Source organism: Halichoeres trimaculatus, unplaced genomic scaffold (genome assembly GCF_033239565.1).
Source record: "Halichoeres trimaculatus isolate MK-OKI-2021-1 unplaced genomic scaffold, fHalTri1.1 fHalTri1_scaffold_5, whole genome shotgun sequence".
Taxonomy (NCBI): Eukaryota; Metazoa; Chordata; class Actinopteri; order Labriformes; family Labridae; genus Halichoeres; species Halichoeres trimaculatus.
Genome location: NW_027437183.1, coordinates 27,544,286 through 27,568,831, shown reverse-complemented (window position 1 = coordinate 27,568,831; position 24,546 = coordinate 27,544,286). Strand labels below are relative to the sequence as shown.

General features: G+C 42.4%; 1 protein-coding gene across 1 annotated transcript; it reads left to right on the top strand.

The window, feature by feature from the left end:
* The first annotated feature begins 4,505 nt into the window (after positions 1 to 4,505).
* Positions 4,506 to 22,198, top strand: lzts1 (leucine zipper, putative tumor suppressor 1). Its single transcript, XM_074671107.1, has 9 exons — positions 4,506 to 4,776; positions 13,109 to 13,455; positions 13,568 to 13,705; positions 16,737 to 16,899; positions 17,002 to 17,393; positions 17,493 to 17,666; positions 17,798 to 17,929; positions 20,604 to 20,798; positions 21,073 to 22,198. Exons 2-9 carry the CDS (start codon positions 13,225 to 13,227, stop codon positions 21,613 to 21,615), a joined length of 1,968 nt encoding a protein of 655 aa, XP_074527208.1. The 5' UTR covers positions 4,506 to 4,776; positions 13,109 to 13,224; the 3' UTR covers positions 21,616 to 22,198.
* Positions 22,199 to 24,546: the final 2,348 nt, after the last annotated feature.

Sequence of the window (24,546 nt, the reverse complement as noted above, 5' to 3'; positions counted from 1 at the left end):
GCAGATGCGTACGTGCTTGGCCCTACACTTTTATCTAAGGCCTCCCTTATCGAAGACGGCACTCGCACTGGATCTGAGCCCGACACCTTTAACAGGAGGAGTGTTGATGAATTAAAGCTTCATCAAGCCAGGGCTTGGGAGAGTCGAGTACAGGGCATTAAATCAATACTCATAACCCTTTCTATGTGTTTGTGTGCAAGTCTCAGTGACAACTTCACAGTCTGGGAGCATTATGCATATCACACCTTACACTGGTGACACTCATCAGGTGTGTGGGCAGACAGACAACTTCATTGCCCTCATGTAACCTGACAAGCAGGCAGTTACTGTGAGCTCTGACCGCTTGGTGCTAGCCTTATTTATATGCTGCCGGTGAGGGAGATCTTGGGGAGAGCAAATTGCCTTGCACACAGAGAGAGACAGGCATCACAGCTTTGAAGTGTGAGCATCTGTGTGAGTGTGTGTGTGTGTGTTATGTTTGCACACAGCCTCACCTAAGCTCTTGCAACAGCCAGAGCAAAATGAATGTATTCATGCCAAGAGAGGATTCAAAACTGTGTTTGGTTTTTATTAATTGATGACAGCTTCATGCTGCCTGTTGTCTGGTCAAGTTTAACACTGAGTCACGTTCATGAGGGTCAACGAGCAGGTGAACTCCTCTTTCTCTCTCTGTGGCACACACCAGCTCCCAGAGGAGTTGTGATGTAAGGAGGGGAAAGGTCCGTCCTGCTCATGCTGTACCAGCAGCAGCACCGTAACACGAGGTCCCTGTAGTGCCTGACTCTCCGACTTGTGTCCCTCGCTGCAGCAGCCGAGAATGAAGCAGCCATACATCATAAGCCAACTGCGTCCTCCGAGGTGGTGACAGAAAAAAGCCAAAAGAATCAATAAAGCCTGGACTCACGCCCTACTTCTGTGCACTCAGACCTGGCCTTGGCCTCCTTTCTTTCTCAAATTCCACCTTCCTTTCCTGCCTTGCATTTCTGGTACATTCTCCTCCTCTCCTCTGTCTTTTCCCGGGCGACATCATTTATCTGCGTCTGGCTACAACTTCTGTCAATATTATCTCTATCTGCCCTTCTGCTCGGCCCCAGGTGAACATGCTGATATACACAGTGGAGCTGTCAGCCTTGACAGCAGATGAAAAAAAGAGAGAGGGAGAAGCACTTTCAGGAAGAAAGAAAAGACCAAGGCCCGAGGATTACCGAAGGCCATTCAGCTTGTTAGAGCAACTGCACCTACATCAGACAAATGCATACTTAATTTTTTCAGAGGGGCTGAGTGATTCCAGCTCAGGAGGTGTGAATGTTCCCCAAACAGACAGTTTAAATGATGGAAGGCCATGTGTAGTACCCACAAACCATTTCAGACAGCAGTGGAAATGCTATTAGAGAGATAGAAGGAGCACTGGGGAGTAGTTCTCGGTAATTAAACCGGAGCGTCAGTGTCACTGCTACCTGTTTACGACCCAAACGTGGAGCAGTTTCCCGCAGTGAGGAGGTTCGGCTTTCATCTATTACTGCCGATTACCGTTATGAAGTCCTCTCACAAAGGACTTGTGTTTTATCTTGGGAAGAGGTGCTTTAATCTCTCTTGGAAATATACTCTCATAAAAAATATTATTCAGGGATAACAGTTGTGTTAAAGTTGCGGCGTTCCATTAATCAACCCTTGAGTAGTTTTGCTAATTAATTTTTACAAAACCAAGCTTATTCTGTTCTCAGAATGAAACCTTGAAAAATGTGTGAAGGCATGTTTGAGATGTCTGGTTTTCTTTAAAGGTAGCTTTGATTTCCATAGAGTTGACATCTAATTAATGACAATCAAATTTTACCAGTAGCATAGCATCACAGTTTGTTTCTCGCAAAAAAAAAATTAAGTCAGTTTTAACTCTGGCATAACCTTAGTTACATGTTTAGCATGAAACGCTGCTGGTCTCTTCTCAAGTAAAATGATGAATCAAACAGCTACTGTAAATGTTTGCTCTCTCTGTGATACTGTTGTGTTGTGTTGTGTTGTTCCTGACAGGATCTACTTAATCTCCAGTGTAACGTGGATTCATATTGGATCCACGTTCAGCTGCCTACATCCTGCAGGCGGCCAAAAAAAGGCATATGTGCAAACACAGAGCAGGCTTACATAAGAAATTGGATTTGTGTGTGTGTGTGTGTGTGTGTGTGTGTGTGTGTGTGTGTGTGTGTGTGTGTGTGTGTGTGTGTGTGTGTGTGTGTGTGTGTGTGTGTGTGTGTGTGTGTTAAAATGCTGGTTCACAAAAATTCAGGGAGTCATAAAGCAATTGTGTTACATGTGGCAAAGAATTTGCACACATTTGAGGGTGTGTGTGTGTGTGTGTACATGTAAAGGCACTGATTGCTAGTCAGTTTTTCCCACATACATTAGGTCATTTTTGTACATATCGGTTGCCTTTATTTGCTTGTAGTGACTGTGTATGTGGATCCATTGTGTAACTCCTCTGTGTCCACCCCTCCAGACACTGACCAGGGTCAGTTTCTCTGGCCAGCTGGGTCAACAACATTATGCTGGGTCTTTTTATTCAGCGAGGTATTGATCCTCCTCCATGTGTTTATTTGTGTGTTAGTGCGTGTCTGTGGGGGTGAGTGAAGATAAGCAGGGACATGGGTCTTGGCCAAGAAAAGGATTCACGTTCTGGAAGAGCAAATTTGACATAAAATCCAATCAATTGCCTCTGCAGCCTGCTCCCAGTCCGTCGGCCTGAGCTGCTCCTTCAAGTACAGAAAACAGCAAACGCCACACTCACACGACTAATCACACAGCTCCGTTCACACAAACATCTCCTAAGTGTTTCCCTCTAATGCAATCTTAAGGGACTTGCTGGGAGATTTATATGATTGAGAGTGTAAATGGACAGAAAATCAGACAGTCATGCACGCACACAAGGTGCTGAGGTACGTGAATAATAAATAACTATTTTTAACATCCCTGCACAGCATCACAGATACCTTTGGACTGAGGTTTCAAAACAGACTCTTCTAAAGCACGCAGGCTTTAAAGATAGCCATGAAATTACATTCACACACACACATTTTGAAATACACAGTCCTGCCCACTCACTAACACTCACTCATGCTTATATGAAAGCAAACTGAAAATCAGTCAAACTTTCAAAGAGTGAGCCGACAGAAACAGGCTGGTGTCTTTTGTCACAACAGCAGAAACTAAACTTTGAAATTATCCCAAACACAGAAACATGAACAGCCCACATGGTCAGCTGTTGCATTGGGTTGCACAGAAAAAAAATGGTAAACAACAACATGTAGTATCAAAACTGCTTTCATTTGTGATTAGACCCACACACACACACACACACACACACACACAAGAAAAATCAACATTACACACAGAAATACATGAGTCAGGCACTCGCTGAGTGTAAGAAACATCATTCTTCCTCTGTTTCTGGCTCTGGTTCCAAAAGAACATTACTTCGAGACAAACAAGCAAAACATCTCGTCATTTAATCTGCAACAAGCAAGTCAGGACAGCTGAGAAGAATGTGTTTTTGCTCACAGCCAAGAAAAGCAACTTCAAACATATATTTGTTAATAACTTAGAGAGACTGGAAGTTTTGTGCCTAATTTTCTGTGCAGTAGTTTCCAGGGTGTTGAAACCAAAGATTAAGAGTGAGAAAGTTAAGTAGGCTGTAAGAGTGTAGAGGAAAAAGAAGAAAGAAGAGGAGGAGGAAGATAACAGGGACTAGAAAGACTCACAGAAAGTGATGGACACTGAAAAGGAACAACAGACAAGTCGTAGAGGGAGAAATGGGTCTTCTGCCAAGACTGAGCTGTGGGGTTACAACCTGATCATTTATTCAGCTCATCTGTTACATAAATAAACCACGACACAACAGATCTGCTCCTGGCTCCTGTGTGTGAGTCTCAGAGAGAGTCAGTTGGAGCAGGGAAGCAGGTTAAATCTTCAGCAGGACATCACGACTGGTAACACGATGCATGAGTCATCAGCTCAGCAAACATTTCATTTGACTGACTCCCCTTGCCTGGGCACACGCATGTAAACATCACGTTGTCATATAAATATGGTCACACATTCAGAATAATCTTTTGATGTCCCCCACACCTAAACATTCAGGTATTAAGACCACTTACAGATATATTATGTGAAGCTTTCAGTGGAAGTGTGGGCAGGGATGATGTGCTGTTTACAGAGGCAGTGAAGTGAATAGCAGAGCTGCTGGGAACCCTGCCAGGAGAGGAGAAATAAGGCAGTGAGAAGAAAGGTGGAAGGTGAAAAGAGACAGGTAAATAGAGAGTTGCATGCTAGGAACAAGGGATTAAAGGGTGAAAAGACTAAAGAAACAGAGCACAAGTACAGAGAAATGTATGTAAGAGGTGGAGGAGGCAAGCAGCGGAGGAAGAGGAGGAGGCAGGGAGGGAGAGATGGGAGTGTTGGATGTTCAGAGTGAAAAAAGAGAGAGTGGGAGGGAGTTGAGATGGGAGGCAACTCTGTAAAGAGAGGGAGGAGAGAGAAAGAGCATGTTTATGGAGGAATGTGACAGTGTGCAGTGTATGGGAGATGGGACGGAGTGATTGCAAGCGTACCAGGTGTAGAAGAGGGCTGAAGAGAGAGGAGAGATAACTCTTCTCTTCACACAGAAGTGTTTTAGCTAGTACCCGCCTGGAAGAGGCTGTGCATGGTTATCCACTCAGCTTTTCAGGGAGAAGAGCAACAGCGGCACTGACTGTGACTGTGGAGGCATGCAGGCAGTCTATAATGGAGGTAAGTCACCTACTGTCACATGTGAAGGAGAGTTCTGGCTGTTTGAGGACAAATAATAGTCCAGCTTGCGTCACAATCTCACAACTTTCTGCAGGAGATATCCTGGCACGAGTGGACGCCACCAGTTGTGTGTAGTTGTAGAAAGTGTGTGTGATTTGTGGGTTGTTGCTGTCCTGTTGTGGCTAAAACAAAGTTAACTGTAGCAAATGAGAAACAAAATGTTAACTTAGTTTGTTTTAGTGCCCTTTTAAATTGAGCCTGTTGTTTATTCTGTAAAACTTTGAGCAAGTGTTTCACTTCTTTTCATGTGCAAACTAAATTTCATAGTTAGGCACTGTTGTGATTGAAAACTTACCAGCTGAATGAAAACTCGGCTTCAACTTTTTTATGTTGTTGGCAGAAGACAAAAGTGTCTCTGGACAAACTGCTGTTTTAACTGCGCAATCACAGAGAGCCTCAAGAGCAGGGGTCTCAAACTCGTGCCATGGAGGGCCAAGAGGCTGCAGGTTTTCTTTCCAACCAGAAACTCCACCAGCTGAATTCACTAATTACCTCACCTTCAAGCAGAGAGCAGGGACTAATCAGTGAATTCAGCTGGTGGAGTTTCTGGTTGGAAAGAAAACCTGCAGCCTCTTGGCCCTCCATGGCACGAGTTTGAGACCCCTGCTCAAGAGGCTTTATATAAATGTTCCAATAAACACAGCACTTCAAGAAAATACACACCACTGGGAGCAGAGCACGTTGTTAAAAGTGTGTGAAGCATGCATTAAGTGTGTTCATCCATATATTTCCCACCCAACCGTTCCCTCTTCTCTGCTAACACAATGATTTTGCAGCATAGATAATAGCAATGCCAGAGATCAGTGTGGGAAATAATTTGCCCTTTGCACAATCCCCAAGTTTCAGCACTGTCACACCTGTGTGCAGGATGTGTTGAGACCTGTTGGGATCAGGAAATGTTGTCCATTATACAGGTGACAAGGTGTAGGGTAAAGACAGAGCGCCTGCACAGGCAGGTTTGTCTTTGCTCAGCACTGAAACTTATTGTTTAGACAGAAATACAGAGGAGAGACAGGATCACAGGGTGCAGGTGACGGTAGGTCCTTCCTTTCACATCAGAGCCACTGAGCTGTTATTCTTTCCCTGAGGTCATTATTAAAGGGTCGTTTTGAATGCTTATGTATTTAAATTTTTTGTCTGTATCAAAGCATTTCCTCTTCCTCATATCTGTTGCGTGTGACAAACCATTGGTGCAGTCATGACCTGCTGAAGAACACGCTTCCTAAAATAACTGTCCCAGATATCCAAATGCAGTTTCCTTGCATGAGTGAAAGCTCAGTGTCAGAGAAGAGCAGCATCCCGACAGCTCTGAGAGTCTTGGCTTCCCAGCACTGATACAAGCATCCCTACGTATATATGAAACTGTTGAGAAACAGCCAACAGCAGGTGAGAATCAGGTGTGACTTTATTAAGTTATGACTTTGAAACTGTTGCAGAACCCTGCAGAGTTTCCCCCGCACTGAACACTTTGGAATTACAAGGTTGGAGGGGGAGCTTTTATTTTGGAGTAGAGCTCAGGTATCGCCTGCAGAAAAGATTTCCAGCTGCTTTCAGAATGATACAGACCCCTGAAAGTGAGCTCATTGTGTCTCCGCTTACTCCCACATTACACCATCCATCCCCATCCACACACACACACACACACACACACCACAGACAGACACAGCAGATTAGGAGGATGGGAGGATGGTTATGCTCCAGAATGACAGCCTTATCACTGAGTCTTCAGCTTGCAGGGTCAACGGGCCCCAGTGCCAGGAGAGACCTCATTCTTTTCCACCTACCTGTGCATGTCATCCCTCTATAATACCGTATCAAAGTGTAGGGGATACACTTTAAAGGTGCAGGGGGGACTATGTGTGGCTGTAATAAGTGAACTTATCAACAACTTAGTTTTCACTGATGTTACGTAGTTAAAGTGAAACAGCCCTGATTTGTATTTGGATCAGGTTTAACTCATATAAACAACAACAATAATGCGAGAACACAACTTCTACACCGAGACAGTAAGTGGGACTTCCTCTCTGGAGGCCCCATTAATAAAAATATATTACAGCAACAAAGCTTTTATGATAAGCCATTCAGATTTCATATTTATAAAACTGCCATATCCTATATTACTGACACAGTGTGTCCAAGACAAGGGATGGCTAATGGAAAAGGTAAATATTTGTGGGTAATGGATGGTCAATAATTCAAAACCACTAAAAATCCTGAAACTTGTTACAATACATCTCTACTTTCTGTTTATAGAGTTGGATAAAAGCCTCAGATATAAATATTTAATGATTATGGAGCTGGCCGTTGAGCTGCTGCATCACACTTAAGACACATACAACTCTTTTTGAAACTATTTTTGGACAAATTCCAGCTAGATGCATCAGTTTGAGGCCTTGCAGTAAAGCAGGGAGACATATTGCGGGGCAATAATCAATCTTGTTTGGACAGACGCAGCCCAATAAAGACGTATAAAAGGCAATATCGGATATTCAATTTTAGAACTCCTTAAATTCATGAGCGTCAATTCCCATCGTCATTGGGGCTCTAAAGGCTTCCATTTAGACTCCATTAAAAATACATTTTCCTCCATACTCCGGCTGCCAAGGTTATGCTAATGCCTGTAATACACTGGTTGGCCAGCCATTCAAAATCAGCAGCAGTGCAGACAACCTCCTTATCTATTAAAACCCAAGGAGGTTGATTGTTTGGTTGACCTAATGGCTCATTTGGATGCACATAAAAGCATCTGAAGGCAATCTAATTTCAACAGGGGGTTCTTCACTAAAAGCCAGCCTCCAGCTAAAGATGCTGCCTCATGGCTGCCAATAGAAGATACTGGGATTAAATTAATGACTGTTAAATGTTCCAGTCACATGACTCAAGTACACAGGCAGTGTTTAGGCCTTCGAATCAAGGAAAACACTGACACTTTTAACAGAAGAGACATTGACTCTAACTGGACAATACAACAGTCATCAACGTATAATGCAATCTTAGCTCCTCAGAATATAAATCTCACTCTCTCGCACACACTCGCCCCCGTCTCTGTGCCTGGTATTTCGTCTTCTCACTCTGGGGCTGTAATGAGTGTCTGGTATTCTGCTCTTCACCATTCAAGCACCATTCATGCTCAATCTCCTTTACAATGCACTAAAAGGATTACCCAATTAGCTACTATTGGATGCCACTGTGTGTATGCAGTGTGTGTGTATGTGTGTGTGCTTGGTCAGTGGATAGATGTGTTAGCACTGAAAGCAAAAGATAGATGGCTGTCTGTCCCCTACACTTCATTCCCAGTTGATGTTCTGCTGGAGGCCACATTACTCATCCCAGCAACTCAGTCCCAGTGAGTAAGACTCATGATAGGAAAGCGTGTGTGTGAGTGTGTGTGTGTGTCCCACAGAGGATGACAGAGATAGAGACTGAGCATTACTAAGTATTACTCAATAATTCAACCTGTCAGCCCATCATTCTTTGATAATCTACTCCTGCCGAGGACAACCGTGTCACACGCGAGCTGTTTCTTCTTCTCCCCTCTTTAATTTGTGACTTTGGTTTCCATCGCGTCATACCTTAGATAACAGGAAAGCCTGCTGCATAACATGTGAATCATCAGTTATATTGTGTGAATCACTGATCAATTTCAGTTATCTAACGCGTTACATCACACCGTGGGCATTATGCTCAGCGTACATTTAAGTGATCGGTGAGCCCAATAAGAATTGATCAAGTTGTGTTCTCCTCTGGGATTAATTAAAGTAGAAAAATAATCATTGCTGTTACTTTAGATAATGCTCAATTTAATTAAAATGTTTTAAGGAAAATGTGAGTTTTGCACATTTCCATCTTTTAAAAATAAGAATAAAAGCAGCCGTGCATTTACAAAAAAGTCCTGTCTGCATCGAGTGAGAGCATCAAAAATGCTCACTTTTTGAAAGGGTGCTCTTCAATGTTTGACTCCTGCCGTGAGTCTTTGATGTCAGACAGGCCTGCTGGCATTTGACCACCCCACAGTGGAAACAAACTGTGCTTTCATCTCCATTAGATCACAATGATATCCTAACCTTGACGAAAAAGGACTAGATTTCCTCTGAGATGGATATATTGCCTCAAGACAGATTTAGATCTCAAAGAGGATGAACTGACATTGGTGAAAAAGAACGGGCTGATGAAGAAAAATATGTCAAACAAAAAAAAAGAAATGCACAGAAATAAGACAAGTGTTTGTTCGATTGTTTTAAATAATAGCAGCTATGTCAGGAAGGCAATCCACTGATTTGATGATACAGTTTACTCATTTATCTAATGTCATTAAGTTCAACTTGGCCTTTAGATTTGAAGTGTTTTGGAAGGTATGACATTTAGAAACATAAGCCATTACAAGGATAGCGTATTTTAAAAGTAAGTCTGCCAGCCATGATGATGTAATGAGTTCATCTGTTGCACAGCAAGTGTTGGGGAAGCAACACCAGAGAATTTTGCTTTTATTCCCTTACTTTCATATATATGAAAAAAAAATTGTGAAAATTACAAAAACCCTGGAATGATCCTTTTAGATTGAAAAAGTATAACACAAATGGAAAATGATTCAGCAGGTTGAGCTCCACATAAATTGATGCTGTGTAGAAAAAAATAGTCGTCACACATAAACAAAGAACAATAAGCTGTCTGAGAGTGACCTAAAAAAACAGACACACTGAACTAGATAGATTACACTGCATCTGTTACAAATTACCATACAGACAGTGAGAATTAAAGCAATGCCATCTGGCACAGTGGCAGCGTGGAGGTACAGTGAGAACAGAGGAGAGTTTCATGGTTATTGTGAGACAGGTATAAATCCTGAACCTTTATAGCACACTGCCGCCTTCCACTGCCTGTGCTAATGGATTGGCCATGCTCGCACATTCGTGTTTATGTGTGAGTGTATCTGCTTGTGTGCCTGTGTTGGGGGGGGGGGTATTGTCAGCTGGTCCCGAGCGGGCTGGGGCTTTGTGTCAGACAGGTCAGCTGGGGCTCGGAAGCTAGGACAGCACCCGCCTCACACACACACACAAACACACACACACACCAACCCCCTGCCTGTGCAGAGACCCACACATCACATGGGTGCACACACCCTTTTGTGCAGACAGAAAATCATGCATCCAATCAGATGTAAGATTAGATGTATGCATGCATCCACACACACTCACTCCCCCCAAAATCCCACCTCACCAAAGGTCTTAAATCACACTGTCCACACAAAAGCTGCAAGGTCAGAACATTTGTGCTGCTTATTAAGAATTGAGATAAAAGGTTTTTTTGATCACTTTAATATTTGCATGAAATAGAAGTGGAAGTGAACAATTCTCCTCTGAAAGTGAGAGTGAAAACAACAGTGCATGGCTCTAGGGGACAAATCAAGAAAGGATGTCAGTTTAAAAGATGAGTTAGTGCTGCCGCTGGAGGAGAAACTGGCAGATCTTTAAAGATACACTAAATCATTTCATTATTGTGTAGAATTGCTTGGTAAAACAGTTGATAATGGTAAAGTTTAAGGCAGGATGATGTAAAATGATGTAAACCTGCTGCACAAGTTGCAACCACACAGTTTCGACTCACTCTGCTCCCCACAGTCTGCTTTTGGTTCACTCTGAACTAACTGATTTCTTTATTGATTCCTTTGTGATGATATCAATGAATCAGTAGTGTTCTATCTGTAGATATGCGGTAAAGCTGTCTGTTTTCTCCACATTAACAGAAAGTATACCTTTACTTGTGACAAAAATTGGCTTTAAGATTTACACTTGTTTTGTCAGCAGCACCGCTAAAGGGCCGTATCTCTCCTGTTGTTGTTGTTTGTTCATTTGGAACACAGCACCTTGTATATTTCCCTGTCTCGATGTGTGATTGTATATCATCCACAAGGTGTTTTGTCAACAGTGTGTACTCTGTGGGATGCTGAACGCTCCACTGCCTCGGAGAGACGTGCACTCCAACAATACGGCTGTGTGAGTGTGTTTTTTTGTGTGGATGTGTAAAGGTGTGAAAGAGAGTGTATGTCTGAACAAACAGCATAAAGGCAGGATGGTGGTAAATCACTATAAAACTGAGGCTCTCCAGCCCTCTCATTGTGAGGACTAGTCATTTATTTAACACTCAAATATGGTCCGGGGCTGTTTGGGGAGAATACATCAAGAGTCCACACAAAGAGCGGCACACTTCAACACACAAAGAGCCAAAAAAGAGAGGGCAAGCGCCTTTTTTTTTCCTTTAGATGAGGTGTTGTTTGTTCAGGGTGGGTGCAGGGCACTGAATGGGACGGGTGGACGGAGGGAGGAAAGGGAGGGGGCTGATGATAAAAGTGAGGGAGGGGGGAGAGAATGGTTATTACTCTGTGAATCGATGCACAAACGGAGGGTGTCAGTGGGCGATAGTGGGGAGAGGAGGGGGCACTCAGAGGGGGTGTAACAGATCTTTTGTGAAGGCTGGGAGTTAATCACTTGAACGGCACACGCCAGTTCTATGGGAGCACATGTTGTACACCGGCTCCCTTGGGGGGGGGGGGGGGGGGGGGGGCTGAAAACACACACACACACACACACACACACACAGCTGAATTTACATGTCAGTTATAATGCAAAGCTGGGCCCAGGATGACAAGAAAGGCAGAAGACCCACCCCCTCCACTGAACAGTTAGCAGACCCTTCTGGACGGGCTGATAGTGAGAGGTCTGCGTTCAAGGCGTGCACATATACAGAGACATACACACATGTCTGCATGTTCACTGTCTCCTGGATGGACTAATGATGCTGCAGAGACTGTGCTAAAGATGGACACTTAGTTTGACTTGGCTGTAAGTAAAGTCTATTGTTTACTTCTCCAGTCCCAGGTTAGTGGTAGATGCAACTGTCTGAGAGTTAAAGTGAGGGTTGGCTGCAGATATCCAGGAACAGAAGAAAAGAAGCAGTGAGAGTAATGTCAGACACTGTTAACATCAGGGACTGCTTTGCCTCATACTTAAAGAGGTACAAATGCAACAGAAGTCATTTACTTTGTATTTATGGACTTGAGTCACGACTGAAGAAGAAAATCAAACCTGAAATTATGCTGAAGACTTCTAACTTGCTGTGTGATTCTTTCATGATTAGAAATCTTTATGCAATCAGGGTTACCTTTTACGTTTCCTGTATCCAAATAAATTATAGCTTTGTATTCTGCTGCAGCAACCACTCAACTTTCCTCTGTATGCATGTTACTCTGTCTCACTGCTGCTGATGCGCCTATTATTCTCCTCATCATGAAAAACATCCATTTTGCTCTCATCTCATCCTGCTTATCAACGCTTTCTTTGTTTTGGATGAAAAGTGACAGTCTTGATCAGAGTCCTGCCTTCAATTCAGGGGGAAAAAAAAGTCCATGACAGCTTCTCTTACAAACACTACTGTTCAACCAATAATTATGGATTGGCCCCAAGCCATGAGTAATGTGCACTAATATGTGACTTAGCATGGGCCATTAGTCCTATGCTTTGTTGGTGTGGCCGTTATAAAGTGCTTAAAGGCTGAGGACCAGGTGGTTAGGGGAGCCCACGGGCCTGATAAGCCAGCATGGAGGCTTTTGCCACTAAGTCACTGCTGAGAGGGACTGTTCCCCTGTGGGTTAGAGATCATGGACAACAACATCTGGGGTCTGACTGTCTTTAAAGAGAGGTGTGGACAATGAAGAAAGAGCATCACTACCATCTCTGCAAAAAAAATGCTTGTATTATAAAAACTTATACTCAGGATATAAAAGATCTGTTTTCTTGAGCCAACCTTTGTGTTATTCTCCAAGTCTTGTTTGGAGACTTGTTTTTGTGAGTGTACTTTCTTTGGTCAGTCCACTCTGTGATCAAAATAGTCGCACAGTGTTGCTCAGATGGCAGCAGCAGCAGAGTGTAGAGTAGACTGTAAGTAGCCTAATTGCCAGTTTGTTTAGAGGAAGGGCACCAAAGGCTTATTTGTCAAATCCAACGGCCTAGCAATAAATCTACAAACACAAAGCCAGGCAGGGGGCCAAGATGGACTACTTTCTCACTTTGTTTGTTTTGCAAATGTGAACACACCTGCTTCTACACTGCATGTCTGGACCGACCAGGAAACAATAAATTCAACCACCACTGGAAACTGATAAGCATCAGAGGAAACTGTGACCTAGTTTTGTCCTTTGATCAAGAACATTTTTCCAGTTAAGGAAACAGTTATACTCTCTGTGTTTCATGTGTTTTATTCTCTCCTTGTGCTGCAGATGAAGCTACTGACAGAAACTCTCTGGGGTCATGAGTTGTGTCTTTCCTTCACCTCTGTATAACTTGCCCGCCTGGAGTTCAGCCCAATCCACCCCTCACCTATGCCTGCAGGACCATGGGTAGTGTCAGCAGCCTCATCAATGGCAACAGCCTTGACAGCAAACACTGCAAGGCATCCGACCACAGGTTAAAAAAAGAAACAAACCCTCACAGAAAGAGTGGAGGCTGCAGCCTTGACAGTTTACTCAGGTGTGGCTTCACTCAGGGAAACTCATCCAACAACTATCCCTCTAAAGGCCTGTCGCACTCCCGCTCAGGACGAAGTGAAGACTTTTTTTACATCAAGGTGAGCTCATGTCCAATCAGATCCAATTAAACAATTTTACTGATGGTTAAAATACTACCATTTACTGAGCTGAACTGCGGTATTATAAAGTGTCTTCTCTGCTACAAATAAGGTGAGCCATAAGCCACGGTCAGCGTACCATAGAGGAGGATCAATGGAAGATCATGCAGGTGGAAAGAACAGAGATGAAGAAGCAGACGGGCGACAGCAACAAAAACTGCAGCTCATGTCGGGAAATGTGAATCAAAAAGTGAGCAAAACTTTTTTTTTTCTTTCAAGTATTTTTATTTATTTCTTCATGTGTTTGTAGTCGAATTACAATACATTCAAAGAGAAAAGTAAAACTTTGGGGGAATTTAGAGATTTTAATGCCCACTGGACACTTTAGAAGATTCACCTGTTCAACTTCTCATTGATGCAAATAATTAATCGGTCAATCAAATGGCTGCAACTCAGTGCATTTAAGCATGTGGACATGGTTCAAAGGGAACACCAGGAGAGGCGGAAGGTGATTTAAGAAACTTTGAATGTTGCATGGTTGTTGGTGCAGTGCAAAGATTTTAGGCAGGGAAAGGTCCTAACCACTAACAGCTACCTAAGCCGCGTTTCCACCAAGCAGTCCGGTTCAGTTCAGTACAGTTTGGCACGGTTTGGTACAGTTAAGCCTGATCCCGTTTGCGTTTCCACAGCAAGCTGTGCCCCCTCATGGTAATCGGCGTGTAAGTCGGATGCCGAAAGCCGCAGCTGTTGAACAATAGCGTGATGCCGTAGCAGTGTGACACAGTTAACCCTGCTAATAAATCCAACGAAGGAGAAAAACGCAACAAAGTAAACAAAGAGCACAGATGGAAAACATGCAGCGTTTCATCCTCTCTGTGATTGGCATTTAGCTCTTTGATACAAAGTGTAATCAAGCTTTGTTTCAGAGAAGTCTGTGTGCCACCAGGAGAAATGCCGCCGCTGTCATGGGGTAAGACGATTCTTATGACCAATCACCGGTCTGCAGTGTTGTAGCTCCACCTTCTGAGAGCAGGTCGGTTCAGTCTGGCACCCTTACAGAAGGGTCCCAAAAAGTGGGACTTTAATGCTCTTGGTTATTAAGGGATTTGTCCCAGGATAAGTTGGTGGAAACGCCACAAAATGCGTGCGGTGCTGGGACGTCATATAGACAAACCAAACGGCTCTGCTTGGTGAAAATGTGGCTCTAGTAAACCGACTGGTAAGAGACTTGAAACTGAGGGAAATAGCTAGACAGACTGATTCTGTTAAAAAATTAGCATAGCAGCAAAAAAATATCACATGATTACCAGGAAATCTTTCTCATATGTTTTAAACTGTATTGTTTATTTATTTGTTTGTTTATTTTATGAATTTATTTGAACTCTACAGGCTCAAAAGAACATTTTATAGATATAGGAACAGATTTATTTAGCAATGAGATTCAAATTTCTAATGATCTCTTGATCAAATCCTCCTGACTCCTCCCTTGAAGAAGCAACAATGGCCTTCAAGGCCAAGAGGCTTGATAAATGTGACCTTTTAATTTGACAAGTCTGTATCATCCAAAAGATCCATTACATCAAATTCCTGTGCGCATAATAACTACTATCTTCTTTTTTTTGTCTCACAACAGGAGCATTTGATAATCCCACTCACCAAAATTGAAAAAAAAATAGGATGTTACTCATTTATCTGTTCTGTGTCGCTGTGAAAATACAACACTACATGATGGCCACCTTAAGCTTACAAAAAAACACAACTTAATATTCAGGCAATTATTTTAATTGGAAGTATTGTATTCCATTTCTACTGAGTCTATTTTATCAAACGTCTATGACTATCACAAACTGCACCTTAAGCTGGAAAACATGAGATCCCTGTTCTTAACAGGAGTGTGTACAGGTCTAGTGGAGACTTTCAGAGGAGCGAAAAGGAAGTGCTTTTACCAAGAAATGGTGAAGTGGTAAATCACAGCTTTAATAGATAAGTTACAGTCAATAAAAACATAAATGTAGATTAATAAGGGGTGCTGGTAGGCTAATTTTGTTACCTTTGTGCCAGACAAGCTCGACTGAGAGCTAAGCTAACTATCTGTTTAAGGCAGCTTCATGATAAAAATGCTAGCATGGGTTTTTTTCTTACCTTACTCTCAGCTGAAACTGAAGAATATTAGACAATTTAAAACTATACAACTTAAAACAGACTGTGAATTGAGCCATTAAATGAGATTCTACTGTACTTTATTTTCATATCCTTCACAAAATGTAGCTTTGAGCAGTGTTCAACTGGATTCTTGTGCTCCTCAAGAAGTCACATACTGCCTTCCTGCTATAAGTTTTGAAAGGTGAATATAAAAATGCACATCACATAGGTTTCATTGGTGGCAGCCTTTCGTCATAACATGTTGAACGGCCTCAGTTTATTAATCACCCCCCATCCAGATTAATGACTCAGGAATGCCTTGATCATCTCATGGAAGTCATTTCTCTGCCAAGAATATATAGGCAAACTAAGTCTCCACTCAATAGGTCTTTATTCCTCAGGGGCCAGAGGGTGAGAGAGGAGAGGAATAGGAAGCAGCTTTAAAAAGAGACAGAAAATAAAAAAGAGAAGGGAGTGAGGGAGAGAGGCCAAAGAGAGTTTGAGGGATAGAAAGGGAGAAAAGAAGAGCGGCTCCCAGTCATGAAGTCAGTAAGAAGGAATGCTGAGCTCACAAGCTTTACCTCTTAGACTTCAGCAGTAGCTCATATTATTAATATCACAGAGAAGGGCTATTCATCTTCGCTCAGACAGCACATGGGGGAGAGAGGCAGGATGCAGAAGGGAGGAGAGGAGGACAGGAAGGAGAGGAAGTATGGTACGGTTTGTGACGTTCTTGGACAGCATAGATGGGGCATGGGAAGTATAAGTTCATCTTGGAAATGAGTCTTCACTTCTGTGACAGTTGGGTGAATTTTATTTGCAACCGCTGCTGTGTGTCTGTTAACACTGGCAGTGAAGCAATTCTGCACGCTTCAGTGCCTCTATTTCTAATATGAAAAGACATGAGTGGGAAAAGAATCCATCCCTTTCATTTCAGCATGTGACAATATTTATCTCTGTGACGGACAGTCATTATGATTTTCAACTTTCAGAGAGTGACCTGTCTCTGCTCTTTGTGCTCCCTGTAACATTAGAGAAGGACGTGCTTTGTGCACTGCTGTCAACAAAGAGTAGCCGTTGAATACAAAAACCAAAACAGGGACAAGCACCCCTGACTGCGAGTCATTTCACCCCTCTAGACCTCTGCTGAGAAGTCATTGGTCCGTTCCACTGCCTTCAAGCCTGTGATTCCCAGGAGTACGACCTCCACAGAGACAGCCCACAACAGCCTGGACCGGATCCTTTGTCCTCTAGAGACAACCAGAAGTCCAGATATCAGGCAAAAGCAGGACAACCACTCAGGTCTTTCTCTATATTATACTCATAAACTGGAGCCCTAAGATGTGATTTTAAAGGTTGAATGATCATTAAAATGAATTAAAATGTCATCTTTTATCCTTTCAGGGACTCTCTCAGACTCTGGACACAATTCCATGTCTAGCCTGCCCACCCACAGCACCAGCGGCAGCCTAAGTGCTTCCACAGGCCCTGTCAGTCAAAGTGACAGCAGCCCCGCTCCTTCAAACAGCCTCAGCAAGGGAGTGCAGCCCAATTTCCCTCCATGGGTCAATGGGAACGGCGCTAACCTTGACTGTAGCTACAGGGCTGGTTCAAACAGCAGGGGGTCGACATCTAAGGCTAATGGGGACTCAGTTGCCCCACTTTGTGCAGATGAGATGAGTACTCTCTCCCAAACTGCAGGTGGGATTCGCTCTCCTATTACAACAGATGAGTCACTGATTGAACGCCTGGAACAAAGGCTGCTGGAGCGAGAAACCGAACTGCAGGAGCTGCAGGTATTATTAGGAGTAAACAGCATGTGCTGATCGGTACTTCTCATTAGTATTTAAGACCGTATAACTGTTCACTTACGATATGTCTATACCCAACGATAGGTGAGTTTCGAGGAGAAAGAAGCAGACACCTGTCAGCTGTTTGAGGAAAGACAGAAGTACTGTGCAGAAGAGATGGAGGGCCTAAAGCAGCGATGTTCAACAAAGCTGCGACAGGTGTCTCAAATAGCTGCAAAAACTCAGCAAGCTCTCCATCTTCAGATTGGCCAGCTCCAGGTCAGCGCATCTTTTCTTTATGTCTTTGTCTCATCTCAATCCACTGAGCTACAAATAAGAGCATCTGCAGCGTATACATTTCTTTTCACTCTTGTTTGAAGAAATACATTCACACATAAGCTCTTCTTCAGGCAGAGAAGGAGAGGCTACAGGAGGATGTTTCAAAGCTAACCCGGGAGAAGGACCTTGTGGAGCTCAGGCTGAGGTCTTATGAGGCACAGGGCACACAGCTTGCTCCGACACTTGAGGAAACTCAATGGGAGGTGAGTCATGAGTCATATGTGTGATATCACTTGGGTTCAAAACTTTGTGGCAGACCACACAATCTGTTGCAACCTTGAGCTGCTGCTGAGGTGAGAGAACATAATATTCTGCCATTATGGGAGGAAAAACACGATCCTCTATGTGCAGGGTTTGATGAAAACAGAACGCAGTCTTTACAGTCACAGAAACTAACTTTTTCCACTTTTCATTGCTTCATGATGTTGATTTTTAACCGTCAGGAGCATTAAGTGCTTCTTCTTGAATAGAATCATCTTGTTCAGCTTTCACTGTACTGATCTCCTCACACATTTAGGATTATTATCCTATAGCTGTACAGTTTGTTCCTGAGGCACCTATCTTTTATGTAACTACATGAAAACATGAGTGGTCAGTGCAGGTATAAACCAACAAACCAGCAGCTCTCCTTTAAGTAGTTTGATGATGTTACACATTTTGTTTTCAGCCTGCAAATTTTTCACAACTCTAACCTGTGGATGTGTTTGCTCAAATAAACACCCTAAAGCTCCCTGCCACAGTAGAGGAGTCAGTCAAATAAGGTTTGTGACCATGAGAGACAGAAGTACCCCTGATGAGTTGGTGGAGGTCACACACAGCTAACATGGCATGTAATAGCCAGGAACTGAAACTTAACTTAAAATGCTTTTTTCATCTCTGACTGCTGGGTAATTAAAGGTCTGATATCATGCTCCTTTTCTGCAGTTTAATATGGACCATTGATGTCTTCATGAAATGGTAGTAACATGTTTTGGTCCAAAAAGCCAATAAATCAAGCACAGCAGCATTGTTTCCAGGCTCTCATAGCCCCTCTGTTCAGAACGCTCTGATTTAGTGGGCGTGGCCTTCATATGTAAATGAGCCACCACTGATACCGCCCCGCTCTGCCACATCACTGAGAGTGGGGCCACGAGCTCCGAGTGCACAATGTTTAGAAAACAGCGAAGCTCTTTAACCGTAACATTACAGGCTAAAACAACAGGCTAACTCCAGCCAAAGTTAGCATCCTGAAGCTAACACAGAGACAGGGGGACACTGAGGAAAAGCTCTTACATCTGCTCCACAGCACACAGCATTTAGAATACTCACATTTCCAGGGTCTGAGGTTTGTTGGTGGATGGTTGGTAATGCGCCTGGATTCAGGAACAGTCTATTCGCTAGCCCTCTGTTGTACTGTCCAAAGTTGGAAAAACAGTCAGTCGTGAAGTGACTAGCACACACATGCACAGTTTTACTGAGTGTAGCTGGCACATTTCCTTGATAAATTAATTCTAGCCACTTCTTGTCTTCTTTTGAGATGGGAAGCTTGAGCATGAAGCTATGTGGCTTGGTCAAAAACGGGAATTGGTGACATAAGCAAATCCTGGAAATTCCAAACAGCTCGTTTTAGGTCAGGATTTTACATTCACAAGCACTACTAAGTTCAGGTTTTGTCATTAAATATCACATTTTGCGGGCTGGGGGGAAAGCCAAAGACCCACAAATTTCACTAAAAGACTTAATAAAGTGATTTTTGGCACAATATGGGACCTTTAAAGTGTCTCAGCTATGTAAGTTTACTAATTGCAATGTGAGCTGAAAGAACCATTTTTAGGGAGCACTTGGACTTCAACTTAACACTGTTGCTTCAGAAATCTTACTGTTTAATTCACCAACACTTGATGAGTGTGTTGTACTTGCAAACAATTTCAGAAATCAGTAGCTCAATGAGTCATTACTTCCAAACCAGTGATCTGTTTAAATATACTTATCAAAGTAAATGTGCGTTACTCTTTTTTTCTTGCCTTTGGTAAAAATAATTGCTTTCTTCTTGCGTCGCGGGGAGTGACGTGAGTCACATGCGACAACTGACATTTTCATGTGAGGAAAATTCAGTTGTGAAATATCACGCAGCAACCTATACTAACGGAAACAACGTTGGAGGATGGGCAGAAATGCACGTTTTCCAGCTGGAAATACAGTCACTATTTTAATTTTGTCAATATTAAGGTTTGTTGTACATTCTGTGCTGGCAGTTAGCCTAATATCTACTGCTGAAACATTTAGCCATCAATTTGAGAGAGACCGGCGCACTGCGGCCATAAATGCGTGAGAAGTCGTTTGACTTTTACCTGGGGGAAAGTTGAGTCCCATCTTCACTTTAACATCCGCTATTTCATGAGCTGAACCCTCGGTTTTGCATTAATCCATCCATTGATGAGCAGAGCAACTTAACGTATGCTACCTGCAAGGAGGCACGCGGTGACGAGCGGAGGCGCGGCCAGACGTTAGCCTATACACTTGGGTGCCCCGCCCAGGGCACTGGAGATTATATGAGCCCACACACCAATAATCTTTATTTTTGATTATTTGTGTTACAAATACAGGAACAACAGGCCACACATTCAATAAAAAATGGAACTGATAAAAAAAACCCTAGACTAAAACAAACATTTAAAAGAATCAATTAAAGCTAAAATTTAACTGAACAGTACTGTAGTTCACTGAAACACCATTGTACACGCTTTCTTTAGATTTTTGGTTTTGAATTAAAAAAAAACTTTTTTAAATAATAATTTAAAAAAAAAAATTTAAAATCCAGTAATCGTACAACTTTTTCAAGGTAACTGAGGTAACACTGGTCAATGATTTCTTTGGCTGTCAACTTCCCAAACACAGGTGTGCCAGAAGACAGGGGAGATCTCATTGTTGAAGCAGCAGCTGAGAGACAGTCAGGCAGACGTCGGTCACAAGTTAAATGAGATCGTCAACCTGCGGGCACTGCTGAGAGAAAACACTTCAAAATTGGAGACACTGGAGAAACAGAATAAAGAGCATGAGGACAAACTGCACTCTCGCACTATAGAGGCTGAGGTAGGTCTGCTGCTGATTCAATAGCTATTCATTGCACAATGACATTCAAAGGAGAATGTGTGAATAAAATGCCCACACAGTGCTTGTAAGATGAAAGCCCTTCTAGTTAGGATGGATACCTGCAATTATGTTCTCCTCTCAGCTTTGACCCTGAGACTGTTTTCAGTGTCTAGGAGAACTTATTAGATACTTCACATGATTTGACCTGTGAGATGGATAAAAAACAGTCTTTCAAATGCTGTACATGTGCAACTGTTTTACATTTCTAATTCAGGTATGTCAAAATGAACTCCAGCGGAAGAAGAATGAGGCTGATTTGCTGAGAGAGAAAGTGGGCATACTGGAGACAGACATTCAGGCGATGAAACAGGATCTGGCCTTGGCTAAAGAGCAGAGGCTGCAGAACATTGTGCAACAAGAGGCCTGTGCCCAGACTCAGGCCTTGGAAAGAATAGTCCACGGCTCAGACTCAACCTCCCACAGCCAGGTGGAGGAGAGCAGTGGACATGTCTCCACAGAATCCCTCCAGAGGGAAGTGGAGAGACTGAAGCAGCAGCTCAGCGAGGAGAAAGATGCTCAGGAGAAGCAGGCCAAAAGCTTTGAGCAGGAGAGGCTGACATGGAACAAGGAGAAAGACAGGGTCATCAAATATCAAAAGCAGCTCCAGATCAACTACCTGCAGATGCACAAGAAGAACCGGGACCTGGAGAGGATCCTAAAGGAGCTAACAGCTGAACTGGAGAGCCGGACAGAGCTAGGCTTCAACTACAGCTCAGGGCTACAGACATATGACGATGTTATTGCCACAGAGATTTGATGGGAGCACTCATACACATAAAGTAAAAGGGAATAGGCAATTGTCAGTGTTTTACAACAGATTCTTACGACATTGTTATGCCTGGAGGTCATTCACTGCCTTTTATTGTTTTACAAGGTTTGTTGAATAGAATATGCATAACCTAGTGACACTGCTAGCTCTGGTTTTAAATTCTAAGTTATTTCATGTTCAAATGGGAATTTTTTGTATAATTTTACTGTGCTGTTTAATTGAGTAATGCATAATAATGTGTTTCAAACACACCTTCTATTTGTTGTTAATGAATACAGCCCAGACACTGGGCAATTCATCTGTTTTTGTGACTAATATCTGAAAGTGACACATGACAAGCATGATAGTGGCTTAACATCTGCCCCTTCCAGCATGAAAAATGGCTGTGATACATCATCTATTGTGGATTTGGGTTCTTAAAACAGTAATTAACTTTGCCTTGTGTGTCAACACTACTGCTATGCTCCTTCACTGCCTGTTGTTTCCTTTTTGTATTTTTGCAGCAAATGTTGTATTCACTCTGATGTCAAACAAAGAGTTTTTGCACTTCGAAATACATATCAAAATAATATTCCAGTGTCGTGCATCAATTCAAAAGTTGAATCATTCATTTAACATGGTAAAGAAGAGCCCGGGTATTATAGCTTTTTAACCAGCTGCATGCTTCAGGTATTCTTGATCCTGCCAATTTTAAACTTCCTGTTGTTGACCACATTTCAGTGATTCAGCTTGCAATGCAGTATCCTAAAAGAAAGACTTCAAGTTGCAATAAAAAAAAACTTTTCTTATATTAAAAAATATCCTGTCAATAAAAAACATATTTGTGAAATTAATATAAGCATAAAACATGCAACCTTTGGCTATATAAACCAATGTTAATCAGATCTGATGAATGTTACTCAAAATCGCTTGTTCAATTCTCAGTTGTGTTTTAAAATGTGAACTTTATGCTCATCCTGGGTAAGAGAGTCTAAAATTCTGTGAGAAAGGATGCACATGCATTAATATTCTTTCTAACCAACAGGGATGCACCAATATGAAAATTTTGGCTGATACCGATATTAACATTGCTGTTAAGGCTGATAATTAATATTTACCAATATCCATATTGGTATAAATTAAAAAAAACAATGAGATGATGTGTCAAGGTAGTTCAGAGTGAAAGAGTGGCACAATCATGAGAAAAGATGACCATGGAGAGGATCAAAGGATGGTGTGCAAAAGATGAACGTGATCAAAAAGTATGTTTTGTCTGCTTTTTGGATCAAATTCTTAGGTCGTTTTGATGTTAACAAAGTCATAGAAAACAATTTTATTTGGGTCTTGAAAGATTACTAAAGATGCTCTGAAAATGGCTGGCAGCCGATATCGGCCCACTTTTACACATCGGCTGTTGCCGATATGTCAAAAAAAATGACCAACATCGGCGGATACTGATATTGAAACGAATATACCATGCATCCCTACTACCTGATGAACACAAAATATTTCTGACATTTTAATTGACAGTTGTTTTTCACTGCAAAACCCACATCCACTGCATGGCCTTCCCATGGGCCTTCAAACTAAATGTTCTTCATGTACAAACAGAGTCATCCCAGTAAAACCTATGTCACTGGTGTTGCAGAGATCACATCATACCTGTGCAGGGAAGGTGAGCTTATGTGTGCAAAGTATTGACAACTCAGGACACTGTGCTGGTGAAATCTATTCCTTGGCCCTCTAGTTTGTAAACAAAAGAGTCACTAAGTGCTGAAAATCCTTTGAGTTTGTCCCTTGGATCACTGTTTCCCTAACTTTTTTTGGGGGTGACCCACTTTATGGGGGGAAAAGCCACAACGACCCTATCCAAAATATGTCCAATCTGTAAACCAATTGACAGAATAACTGTGCAAAGATAAAAAGGGTTCCTCAATCATGTTTCCTCATCATCTTATATCTTTTGTACCAGCTAACAGGCCTAACATGTTTGACAAATGCATTACAGCTGTATTAGGCTTGTGCTCTGAAAATACTTGCATCTTTTACTGTGACAGGTTAGCCTGTTTGCTTTTCAGAATTGGATCCCAGTCATGTGATATTCAGGTCAAGATATTAAGATGAGATGTTCATCCAGAACGAAGGTAACAGCATGCGTCAATGCCTCTTTTTCAGTGTCACTGTACAGCTGTAACAAGCTGTAACAAGCTGTAACAGCCCCATTTCTGCAGCTGGTGCCCGTCTAAGATCCAGCAGTGACTTAGGACTTTCAGACTCGAAGAGGTTTTGAATCTGACCTCATATCTTTCTTTTGGAAACCAACAATCAAAGTAATCAGTGGGTCAGCTCTTTCATACGTGTGACGGTGACACAGTGACAGCATTTTCCTCTGAGTGCTATAAAACAGAAGGAAACATACGGTGGTTTGGCTTTGGTCATGGCTTCAGACTTTTTTTAAAGCAGTTACATGTTTCCAGTTTCAGTAAACATTGTGGCGATGACCCTTCACAATGAAAACATAACCAGCTATGACAGTGTGAGGAGCCAGTCATCGGTCAACAAATTGGCGGGGAGACTTCTTCTGGTTAAGGCAAGCATGACTTTAGTGTCAACATTTTGAAAACTAATTTGGTGACCCATAGAAAATCTCTGATCCACCTTTGGAACAGGACCCAGACTTTGGGAATGACTGCCTTAGATTGTAAGTTAACTCTGTTAACTATCAGTAGTACACAGTGTTGAACTTGCACTCATCGTTCATCATTATGCAAAGTTGGCCACTGCTACTTCATATTTCTTCAGTGCAAAGCTGCAGCTATGTATGATTTATCTTACCATGTAATTACAGATATCATGTTGCCACAAACTGTGTTCGTTAGCTTTAGCTCACTTTGGTAGCTACCGGAAAATGTCACACCACTGCCCCAAGCACACCAGCCC

Bases quoted from the DNA above. Each gene is read 5' to 3' on its own strand.
- lzts1 (XM_074671107.1), top strand. From the start codon at position 13,225: ATGGGTAGTGTCAGCAGCCTCATCAATGGCAACAGCCTTGACAGCAAA. The intron at 17,394-17,492 runs GTATTATTAGGA...ACCCAACGATAG, and splicing joins CCGAACTGCAGGAGCTGCAG to GTGAGTTTCGAGGAGAAAGA. The intron at 20,799-21,072 runs GTAGGTCTGCTG...TTTCTAATTCAG, and splicing joins CTCGCACTATAGAGGCTGAG to GTATGTCAAAATGAACTCCA.